This window comes from Macaca thibetana, chromosome 7, assembly GCF_024542745.1.
Source record: "Macaca thibetana thibetana isolate TM-01 chromosome 7, ASM2454274v1, whole genome shotgun sequence".
NCBI classification, from domain to species: domain Eukaryota; kingdom Metazoa; phylum Chordata; class Mammalia; order Primates; family Cercopithecidae; genus Macaca; species Macaca thibetana.
Genome location: NC_065584.1, coordinates 52,676,252 through 52,688,553, shown reverse-complemented (window position 1 = coordinate 52,688,553; position 12,302 = coordinate 52,676,252). Strand labels below are relative to the sequence as shown.

The 12,302-nt window shown below is 43.2% G+C and overlaps 1 protein-coding gene across 1 annotated transcript in view; it reads left to right on the top strand.

The window, feature by feature from the left end:
- Positions 1–12,302, top strand: part of MAPK1IP1L (mitogen-activated protein kinase 1 interacting protein 1 like) — a 126,170-nt gene that overhangs the window by 109,871 nt on the left and 3,997 nt on the right. The window contains exons 2-3 of the mRNA XM_050798272.1: positions 1,523–1,626; positions 11,774–11,795. Of these exons, the coding sequence (XP_050654229.1) occupies positions 11,778–11,795 (18 nt within the window). The 5' untranslated portion in view covers positions 1,523–1,626; positions 11,774–11,777. The remainder of the gene's footprint in view (positions 1–1,522; positions 1,627–11,773; positions 11,796–12,302) is intronic.

Below are 12,302 nucleotides of genomic sequence, written 5' to 3'. Positions count from 1 at the left end.
CCAGTGAGGACAGGCTAGGTCCACACTAGTCGTGTAATTTTCCATAGGCCTGTGTGCCCTTATCCAAAAATAAGACTCTGGGCTTAGATATTTTAAGTTCCTCTGTTGCCCCTTTTTCAGTGTGAGAATTGTGTTTGCTGTGGAATACATCCAGGGATGTCTTCCTTTAAACAAGTTCACAGTTTTAAATGGCCACCCCCTGACTCACTAATGCCTTACACAAAGCAAGATGCAAGTGTACCACATGCTTTTAGGATATTTTTATACGTTAAAAAAATGTATATTGGCCGGGCGCAGTGGCTCACGTCTGTAATCCCAGCACTTTGGGAGGCCGAGGCAGGCGGATCACAAGGTCAAGAGATCGAGACCATCCTGGCCAACATGGTGAAACCTCGTCTCTAAATTAGCTGGGCAACGTAGAGCGCGCCTGTAGTCCCAGCTACTTGGGAGGCTGAGGCAGGAGAATCGTTTGAACCCGGGAAGCGGAGGTTGCAGTGAGCTGAGATAGCGCCGCGCCACTGCACTCCAGCCTGGCAACAGAGCGAGACTCCGTCTAAAAAAATACATATATTGCATATATGTGTCTATTTTGCACACCATATAATTGTCACGACATCTTTATTGCTAGTTAGTAGGTTCCTTGACTGGGGTCATGTCATCTGTGCCTGACACAGGAGGTAATGTTTATTCAGAAATGAAGATCGCGGCTGGGCGCGGTGGCTCACGCCTGTAATACCAGCACTTTGGGAGGCCGAAGAGGGCGGATCGCTTGAGGCTAGCAAGGTGAGACCCCATCTCTACTAAAAACACAAAAATCAGCGGGTGTGGTGACACACGCCTGTAGTCCCAGCTACTAGGAGGCTAAGATGGGAGGATAGCTTGGGACCACCAGGCAGAGGTTGCAGTGAGCCGAGATCGCGCCACTGCATTCCAGTCTGGGTGACAGATGCCTCGTCTCAAAAACCACAAAAAAGAACATAGGAGAAGAGGCATTGATGAGGAAAACTCAGCAAAGACAGCAAATATCAATTTGTTAAGCTATTTGCAAAGGTTTTCTCTTTCCTGTATTAATCTTTTCCCTCTCCCCACTTTTGGCCCGAGGATCTGAATCGTTCGGTCAGGCAGAAATCAGACCGCGTCCATACCCAGCCTCCTTCGAGGCCTAGCTGTAAAAACCGCTGAGCAAAGGGAATCCAGAATCAGCCCTCAAGCAACTCAAGACAAGTTAGCAATTTCCGCCGGTATGCCGTGAACACCGGCGACCACTGGCGTTTCCTCTGAGTCCTCGGAACTCCGGAAACTCTGGGAGCTTTCAGCCAGCCCATCAGGGGAAAGCGGCCCGGGGCCGGCGCCAGGTGGAGCCCATCCCCCTGCGTCTGGCGGGCCGCAGTACCGCCAGGGGCCTGCGGGAGGCGCACGCGGCGCGGCCTGAGGGGAGGGGGAGGGCGGGCGGAGGCGGTGCGCTCGGCGCTTCCTGTTCCGGCGCCAGGAGGAGCCGCGCGCTGCTGGTGCTGTTGCCGCCGCTGCTTTCCCTGCCGTCAGTCAGGCTGCGCCCGCTTCTTCAGGGCCCAGTCCCTCGGACCCATCGCCGCTTCTAGACCCTACTGCGGTCTCGGATATTGCCGGGTGAGGCTGCTTCGGTACTAGTGGGAGTCGTGAAGGGGAATCGGGGGGCTGGGGTTGCGGAGCCCGCGGGCGCGGCCAAGCGGGAAGCGGGCGCGGTAACTGAGGTGCATCGAGTCACGTCCAGTGCTCGGGCCGTGGTCGCCTGCCTGGGACCGGGGCTAAGCGTTTCTCTCGGTCGCCTTCCTCCACGCTGCGGGCTGCCTGGGGATCGCCCCCCAGGGAGAAGGTGTAGGAGGCCGCTGACGTCGCGCCCGACGGGTTTCTGGGCGCCTGACGTCAGGCCTGGCTGCGGGGCGGGGCGGGCGCGGGCCGGCCCCTCCCCCACCCTTTCCCGGCGGGCGCGACCCGCTCGGAGGCCGGTTCGCTCCGGTTGATCCCGGACTCCCTTTGTTCGTGCGTCCCTAAAAGGCTGCCGGCCTCGCGCCTTTTGGCCCCGATTTCCCCTCTACCCCCACCCCATTGCACCCATTCATTAATTTCTAATAAAAAGGGAAAAGCCTGAAAAGATTATTACAGGAATCTCGGGCGCTTGTTAATCCGCAGTGTGACAACGCTCTGGTTATGACTCACTAGAGGAATTGCCCACGGATACGTTAGATGAATACCCAGGGCAAACCACGAGAAGGGCAGAATTTAGGGATCTCCTTTTTAGGACTGAAGAGCGCATACCTACGATAGCTTATATATAGGGGGATCGTTTTCCTCTTTACCTTGAAAAGCAAGAGTACAGCTTTTAATAGGTAAAGATTGCAGTGTTAAAGCATGAAGCCGGACTCGCTCGACCGAAAAAATTTTTTTTAGTTTTACTGCTAGAGAAATACACACCTGGGGGTTGTAAAGGTCTGTTTTGAAAAGGAACCCTCATTACAGGCAAAGGTAGCCTTCAGAAACATTTTGTAAGTTCTTTGTTCACTGGTGTTCTTTGAGGGAAGAATAGAAATTTTTCATGCTGGCATCTCTGAGCCCACAATGCAAAGCGAGTTTGCTTCAGAAACTTGGAGTGAATTGCAAATATTGGAATGTTCTTTTCCTCTCTCCAGGAGGAATGGGTAATATCCATCCCCAGTCTCTTAGCTGAAACTTTTGAAGCTAGTGTGTTTTGAATTCAAAAATACTTGGATTTTATCTTCATCTTTTTAGAAAGACGACATGTTAGACGAGAGATAACACCCCCAGCAGAATGGGGCACCGCATCATCCAACATTAATATTTGCAGCAATAGATGTGAGCATTCATTCTAAGTGGGGGCGAATAGAAACTATAAATAGCTTCAGGTCACATTTTGCCACCATGTAAGATTTGTGCCAAACTTGGGAAAGTTTATTTTTTCGGAAGTCTCTGGATTGAGAAGGGCAGATAAAGATTTATGGACCTAAAAGTAGGCATCGTAAAAGCTAATATTTGTTGAGGTTTTGCTATATTCCAGGCAGTGACTAAGAGATTTGTTTATTATATAAGTCTTAGAGCAAATCTATGATGTGGATACGATTCTGATCTCCCTTTGCCTCGAGTTTGGAGAGTTGGACTTGTCAACTCTGGCCAGTCCAACCAGTGAAGAGCTGCAGTTGTAGCTGGATGGTCATACTTTAGCGTTTACTCTTTTACCTATAAGCTAGATGTCCACATACAAGGGAAAGAGAATTTGGTACCTGTTTTCCACCCAAGCACTATTTTAGGCACTTGATTGGACAGAGTCCAATTTAGTTCATCGCAGCATTACTGGTCTGGTTGTTTTTTGTTTTTTGTTTTTAACTGCGTGCTTTTTACAAACAGTATGGCCTGTTCTTTATAGTTCAGGTTCATTCAGATGAGCCGACTCTTACTGAAATAATTCAAACCCTCATCTAAGGTCTCTCTGCTAAGACTTTCCCCTTCCCTTGCTATATTCTAACCCATCTGAACTTCTTATACCTCCTCACAGATTCTCCCAATTTTTACACCAACTGCTCTTCTTTCCCTAGGACCCATGTCACCGCCCTCTACTCCCAGCTCTTTCCTTATCGTCCTTATGGACTGCAAAAGACAGCACATCTCAGGAATCTCCATGTAATACTAAAATTTCTCTAAAGCCCAACACATTGTTTGGCACATATGTTCCAATAAATATATAACTAAATGCCAAGAAATATTGCAGGTTGCATATCCCTTATCCCAAATGCTTGGAACCAGAAGTGTTTCAGATTTTGGATTTTTTTTTTTATATTACACCAGTTGAGCATCCGAAATCCAGAATGCTCTAATGAGCATTTTCTTTGAGCGGCATGTTGGCACTCAAAAAGTTTCAGATTTTTGAGCATTTCAAAACCCCCGTTTTTGAGTTGCCCAAATGTAAAAAATGGAACATAATCAGATAAATGAGCCAATGCTGAAAACTAGCATGTATTCTAATTTATAACTTTTTATTTTTGGAGACAGTCACTCACTGCAAGTTCCGCCTCCTGGGTTCAAGCGATTCTCCTGCCTCAGCCTACCGAAGTAGCTGGGATTACAGGTGTCTGCCACCGTGCCCAGCTAATTTTTTGTATTTTTGGTTGAGATGGGGTTTCACCATGTTGGCAAGGCTGGTCTTGAACTCCTGATCTCACGTGATCCACCCCCCTGGGCCTCCCAAAGTGCCGGGATTACAGGCTTGAGACACTGTGCCCAGCCATTAATTTATATTTTCAGTATGATACATATCATCCCCTGCATACTAAACAAATCAACCCCAAAATTTTGATTTTATTTAATTTCGCCTAATAAATATCTAACATGTATATAGCACTTTATAGATTAAGTGTGTTACTATTTTCTGTGCAGTGGGCAGGAGCTATAACTTCTACAGATGGAAAATGGTCTCTTATTGAGAAGTTTATTTTTGTCAAAAGATACCGTCAAAAAGGATTGATGTCTGGGTTTCATCACTGTGTAGTCCCATACTGTTTATTACTCCGTCACAATTTGAAGGCTCTGTGAAATATCCATGAACTCCACTAGTAATTCATGGAGTTCAACTCTCTTAACCACCCTCCTCCCTGACCCATGATTGAATTGTCATTTTTACCCTAACAGCCATGAGAGTTTCCAAAATGTTATGTTTTACTTTTCTAGTGTATGTCAAAAGAAATTTTGTACTGTTTTAAAATTACTATTCTTGCTGCTCAGAGAATAAAAATTATTATTTTTCAGACGATGGGTGGATCGGACGATGCTATAAAATGGTAACAAAGTTTTGGAAATAATCGCTTTAGATTATTCCAAAAAGGAAAAAGAAATGAAAGCCTTTCTTAAGTATACATTTTTTTTTATGAGTTCAAGGTTACATTGGCCTCATCTTAATAATCAGCAGTGAATCAGATATTTTGGAATAGCTTTATATTTTTATTTATTTTTCTTTTTGAGACAGAGTCTCACTATATTGCCCAGGCTGGTCTTTAACTACTGGCCTCAAGCGGTCTTCCCACCTCAGCCTCCTGAGAAGCTGGGATTACAGGTGCACACGACTAAGCACGGCTTAGAATAGCTTTTTAGAAAACCTAAACTTTTTACGTTCTGCAACTTTCCTCATATTGAAACGTTCATGTCCAACTCTGTTTTTCACCTTTTCTAATGAAAGTATTCTCCAAAGAGCAAATTGGAATGCTTCCAATTACAGTTGTTCCCCCTTATCCTAGGGGGACACATTGCAAGACTCCCCAATGAATCCCTGAAACTGAAGTCTATACACTGCGGAAGCCTAAGTGTACTGTGTTTTTTATATCTAATAACCAAGATGGGCTGATAGCATATACAGCATGGATACACTGGACAAAGGGATGATTCACGTCCTAGGCAGGAGGGTGCAAACTTTCATTTTGCTACTCGGAACATGCTCTTGCCCCATTTACTTAAGAACTGGCCAGGTGCAGTGGTTCATGCCTGTAATCCCAGCACTTTGGGAGACCGAGGCAGGCGGATTACTTGAAGCCAGGAGTTCAAGACCAGCTGGCCAACATGATGAAACCCCATCTCTACCAAAAATTAAAAATTAGCTGGGCGTGGTGTCATGTGCCTGTAATCCCAGCTACTCGGGAGACTCAGGTAGGAGAATCACTTAAACCTGGGAGACTGAGGTTGCAGTGAGTCGAGATCACATCACTGCACTTTAGCCTGGATGGCAGAACGAGACTCCATCCCAAAAACAAAACTTAATTGTTTATTTCTGGAATTTTCCATTTAATACGTTCGGACCTCAGGTAACTAAAACCATGGATGAGGGGGGATTACCCTAACATGAACGCTGATTATTCTAGTAATGGAGAACTGGTTACTTTACTAAGACAGTGCCATAGAACAGAACTTGTTATTAATTCCTATGCTTAGGGCTTTGTTTTTTAATCACGAGATTCTAGCACCTCCCCTATCTTCCAAACTTGGATTTTGAACTTTAAAATTTTGAAGTAGTATTGTGAATCAGTTGAATATTATTAACTTGTAGAATAATTTATGTAATTCTGTGACTAGGTAACTGTGTAATTCTGAAAACCTGAACAGTCAAGACCATTTGGTTCACTTTGATTCTCAACTCCAGAATTAATATGAACTTTGATACAGAATCATTTTCTATTTCAGAAAGGCTAATCCTGTTTAAAAAGCATGTTAGTCTTACAACTTACCATATATTTTCTACACTGTTAGTCGTAAAAATTTTATTGTGTGATATGATTGATGTTAAACCTTAACATGGAAATGGGTTGTATGTGTTTTTTGATATTCTGAATAAAAAGGATATAGCAGTTGGGATAGGCTTGGGTTCTTGTCCTTCATGTTCTTGTCCTTTCATTCCTCATGATAACCAAATCATAATTAGAAATAAGATGCTAAGGGGCCAGGCGCAGTGGCTCACACCTGTAATCCCAACACTTTGGGAGGCCGAGGCGGGCAGATCACCTGAGGTCAGGAGTTCAAGATCAGCTTGACCAACATGGGAAAACCCTGTCTCTACAAAAAATCAGCCGGGCGTGGTGGCGCATGCCTGTAATCCCAGCTACTCGGGAGGCTGAGGCAGGAGAATCACTTGGACCCAGGAGGCAGAAGTTGCGGGGAGCCAAGATCGCACCATTGCACTCCAGCCTGGGCAACAAGAACGAAACTCTGTCTAGAAAAAAAAATAGTAAGATGCTAGGAATATAAGAATACAAAGGTGACTCTATATTAATACTGTATTGATAGGTCAAAGGAGAAAAACCATGAGATCCATTCATTAGAGACTGAAAAGTCTTTTGAGGGAATTTAGTGTCTTCTTGCTTTCTTTATTAACTAACAAAATAGGAATAAATAAATAATAGCATAGGCATAAATTAAAAACTTAATGTAATTTTTTAAAATCTCAAACTAAAAATGGGAATCATACTTAAACATTAGAAGCAGTCCCAGGAGAGTTGGAACAAGACTGCTGTGCCCACTATCACTACTTAATATTTCATTATTTAAGTCCTAGCAGGTGCAAAAGAGAAAATATGCATAATTATTAGAGAAGGAAAATTATTTTTTGCAAATGGCATATTTTTTAAATCTGGAAATCCCAGAGAATCAAGTGAGAAACTTTGAAGAATAATTCAGTAATGTTGCTTCCTACCCTAGGTTAATTAATATAAAGAAGAGTTAAATTCCTATGGCATATTTCTGGTCATAAAAACATCACTAAACTTTTAAATAAAACCCAAAACACTTCTAGTGTTAAACATTTAAATGGACTGGGCACAGTGGCTCACACCTGTAATCCCAGCACTTTGGGAGGCCAAGGTGGGCGGATCACAAGGTCAAGAGATCGAGACCATTCTTGTCAACATGGTGAAACCCCGTCTCTACTAAAAGTACAAAAATTAGCTGGGCGTAGTGGCACGCACCTGTAGTTCCAGCTACTCAGGAGGCTGAGGCATGAGAATCGCCTGAACCGAGGAGGCAGAGGTTGCAGTGAGCCGAGATCACACCACTGCGCTCCAGCCTGGCGACAGAGCGAGACTCCATCTCAAAAAAAAAAAAAAGATTTCTGCTAAAAATTTTTAAAATTAGCTGGTTGTGGTGGTGCATGCCTGTGGTCCCAGCTATTCAAAGGCTAAGGTGGGAGGATCACTTGAGCGTGGGAGGTCGAGGTTGCAGTGAACTGTAATCACACCACTGCACTCCAGCTTGGGTGACAGAGCAAGACCCTGTCTCAAAAAAAAAATTGAAATGAATGTGAGCTGTGTATACATTTGAGAAAGATTAATAAAAAGATAATTATTTGCCTCCCTCTTCCAGTTCAGGGTCTCAATGGCTGGAGCCTTTCCTGGCAATTCAGAGCCCAAGATGGGAACCAGCCCTGAACTGGATGTCATCCCAGCGCAGGGTGCTCTCGCCCACACCCCCACCCATGGAGACTGGGCCGTGTAGACACATCCATTCATGTGCATCTTTGGGATATGGGAGGCAATTGGAGTACTTGGAGAAGACCCATAAAGATGGGAGAATGAGCTAGCTTCACACAGACAGTGACCTCAGCTGAGACTTTTTTTTTCTTCTCCTCATCAACATTATAACAAAACAAAGTTGAATGAAACGTCTTTTGAGGACCTGCTGTAGACTAAAATTTAAAAAGCTGTCCCATATTTGAACGATCAATTAGAAAGTACAGTGGAAGAAAAGAGCCTATTTGCAACCACAGGAAAAAGTTTAACAGAAATCCCTTAAAAGAAATGTATATACGAGATCTGATCAAGAATATGATCTACATGAAAAGGACGGGAACTAAACAGTCCTCTGTGTCTGCATTTGCGGGTAGAAAATATTCAAGGAGCCGGGTGAGGTGGTTCTCGCCTGTAATCCGAGCACTTTGGGAGGCCGAGGTGGGCGGATCACTTGAGGCCAGGAGTTGAAGAGTAACCTGGCCAACGTGGTGAAACGCTATCTCTTAAACATAAGAAAAATTAACCGGGTATGGTGGCGCTTGCCTATAATCTCAGTTACTCAGGAGGCTGAGGCAGGAGAATCTCTTGAACCAAGGAGATGGAGGTTGCAGTGAGCTGAGATCATGCTGTTGCACTCCAACTTGAGCAACAGAGTGAGACCCTGTCTCAAAAAAAAAAAAAATACTTGGGGGAAACATAATAAAAAATATAAGTTAATATAATATAGTACTCACACTTTTAAGTGTTATAAATAATATAGAGATGATTTATACAGGAGGATGTGCATGGGTTATATGCAAATACCACACCATTTTATATCAGGTACTTGAGCATCCTGGGATTTGAGTATCTGCGGGGGTCCTAGAACCAATCTCCCTCAGGTACTGAGGGACTACTATACCTTGTTCTTGAATGAGATGATTCGACATTTTAAGTAGATGTTCCCCAGATTCATCTGTAAATTTAATACATTTCCAACCAGAATGCTAACAGATTTTTTTTTAACGAAATGGAAAAAAAAGGTAGGAAAATCTGGGGGGGAAAAAAGACAGTAGGGTGACTCACATTAATGTTTATTTAAAATATAAAGCTTTTGTAATTAAAATGGGATGGTACAGTTGCAGACCAGTAGAAAAGAATAAAGTCAGCCTGGCGCAGTGGCTCACGCCTGTAATCCCAACACTTTGGGAGTCCAGGGCAGGCAGATCACTTGAGCTCTGGAGTTCAAGACCAGCCTGGCAACATGGTGAAACCCTGTCTCTACAAAACACTAGCTGGGCAGGATCGATTGAGCCCAGAAGGTAGAGTCTGCAATGAGCTTATGATGCTCTGGCCAGGGAACAAAGCAAGACTCTGTCTCAAAAAGAAAAGAAGAAAGTCCACAATATCAGTTGGAAATGAAGGAGGCTGTGTAGCCTGCTTGTTAAGGGCCTAAGCTCTGGAGTCATACTGGGTTTGAACTGCTTCTCTCCTTGTCATTAGCTCTGGGACCTTAAACAAGTTAACTTGCCAAGCTTCCTCTTCTCCAGCTGTTTGGGGGTGAAAATAAAATTTGTATCATAAGGTTCTGGAGCTACCAAGTGAGATGGTACACAGTGCACCACCATGTTCCATGGTAAATATTGGATAAATGCTAGTTATAAATGGCAGCAGTAGAGTGTAGTAAAGGTAGCTTGTCCAATTAGTTGAGAAAAGATAGATAGTTGATAATTATTGTTTGGAAGAATTCAAAGATTTTAAACAAGTTAAACCATGAAAATACTATATGAAAGCAAGGCAGAGTGGGAAAGGCCTTTGTAAATATATCATAAAATCCAGAAGCCACATATAGGAAGAGATTGATAGATTTGATGACATGAAATTTAAAACTTTTGTATTACCAGAATATGCCATTTAAGAGATCTACAGATAAAATGAATTTGGGAGAAAATTTTTTTTTTTTTTTGAAGACAGAAGTCTGGCTCTGTCTCCCAGGCTGGAGTGCAGTGGTGCAATCTTGGCTCACTGCAAGCTCCGCCTCCCGAGTTCATGCCGTTCTCCTGCCTCAGCCTCCCGAGTAGCTGGGACTACAGGCGCCTGCCACCATACCCAGCTAATTTTTTTTTGTATTTTTAGTAGAGGCGAGGTTTCACTGTGTTAGCCAGGATAGTCTCCATCTCCTGAGCTCGTGATCCACGCCTTGGCCTCCCAAAGTGCTGGGATTACAGGCATGAGCCACTGTACCCAGCCAAAAAATGTTAATCTCATATATGAGAGCTAGTCTCCTTAGTATCTTACAAAACAGTGAGAGGAAAAGATGTGCTACTGAGTAGTAAAATGATCAAAGGCAAAGAGTACATACAGTCTTTTATTTATATAAAGTCAAAGAACCAGCAAAATTAAGTCAAAAATTGACTGCCATGTGGCATGGCAGTTGATTGGAAAAGAGCATGAGTAAACTTTCTGGAGTGAGAAATGTTCTGTATCTTGGGGTGGTTACAGGGGCGTATACAATTATCAGAGCTTGTTAATCTGAACACGTAAGATCTCTGCATTTTGTTGAGTGCTAATTATACTTCAATTTAAAAATTGGTAAAAGTACTGCAGGACATGAACAAATTTAAATTTGGGGGTACACACAGTGGCTCATGCCTGTAATCCCAATACTTTGGGAGGCTGAGGCAGGAGGGTTCCTTGAGCCCAAGAGTTTGAGACCAGGTCTGGGCAACATAGTGAGACACCTGTCTCTACAAAAAAATATTTTTAATTTTAAGAAATTTGCGGCCGGGCGCGGTGGCTCAAGCCTGTAATCCCAGCACTTTGGGAGGCCGAGGCGGTTGGATCACGAGGTCAGGAGATCGAGACTATCCTGGCTAACATGGTGAAACCCCGTCTCTACTAAAAATACAAAAAACTAGCCGGGCGTGGTGGCGGGCGCCTGTAGTCTCAGCTACTTGGGAGGCTGAGGCAGGAGAATGGCGTGAACCCGGGAGGCGGAGCTTGCAGTGAGCCGAGATCACGCCACTGCACTCCAGCCTGGGAGACACAGCGAGACTCCGTCTCAAAAAAAAAAAAAAAAAAAAAAAAAATTTGCTGGGCATGATGGCACACACCTGTAGTACCAGCTGTTAGGGAGACTGAGGCAAAAAGATGACTTGAGCCCAGGAGGTCAAGGTTGCAGTGAGCTGTGATCTCGCCACTGCACTCCAGCGGGGGTGACAGAATGAGACCCTGTCTCCAAAAAAAAAGACAAGGAAGTGTAAGTTAAAATAAGATGCTACTTTTTAATACCTATTGTCATTATAAACAATAAATTTAGTAATATCCAATGGTAAAAGAGGAGTTAGAGAAATGAGTGACTAAATTGGCATGGACTTTTCAAATGGATTTTAGATAAATTTATTTGTTGACTCTAAATTCCATGTCCAGTGCTTTTTCCCAGTGATAGATTCTCACAAAGATGTGTTCAGAGGTGTTCACTGTGTCATACCTAAAACAACTTATACTGCTACAAAAAGAAGGTAAATTAAATTGCAAATCATTTTTGTATGATGTGCAGCCATTAAGAGGGATGAAGTTGATAGAGCTGTATGAACTATTATGGAAAACTTTCCTATGTAAAGAAAAACACATTACATAAATGATTAAGATTCTGTTTAAGTAATAATAATGTATGCATAGAAAGTTCCTTAAGGAATATTTAAGAAATGGTGAACACTGATTTTGAACTTTTTCTTCCTTCATTTCTTTTGTTCTTTTAGGAAAATGTCTGATGAATTTTCGGTAAGTTGATGAGTTTATCTGTGATAAGTTTTTCATCTCTTAAGAAAAACAACGTGGTCCTAACTGGCCTTCGTAAATCTTTTCACTTAAAAGAGATGCTTTAACCAGGCGCGATGGTGTGCACCTGTAGTCCTAGCTACTTGGGAGGATCCCTTGACCCCACGATTTCCAGGCTGCAGTGAGCCATGATCGTGCCATTGCACTACTGCCTGGGCGATAGAGTGAGACTCTGTTTATAAATAAATAAAAGAGATGCTTTTTGTGATTCTTGGCTTTGGGGGTAGGAGAGGGATTTTGATAGGTGATTTGCCTTGGTTTACTGAGATAATAGCATGTTTGGAAATGTTTCCTATATTTCTTTATGAATCCTTAAATGAAAATTTAAGATGTTACTTCTATTCTCTTTTACCCTGATAGTATTAGTAGCCAACATTTATTGGAAATTATTATATACCAGGCACTGTGTTAAGTGTACTACATGAACTATCATATTTAAGCCTCAAATTA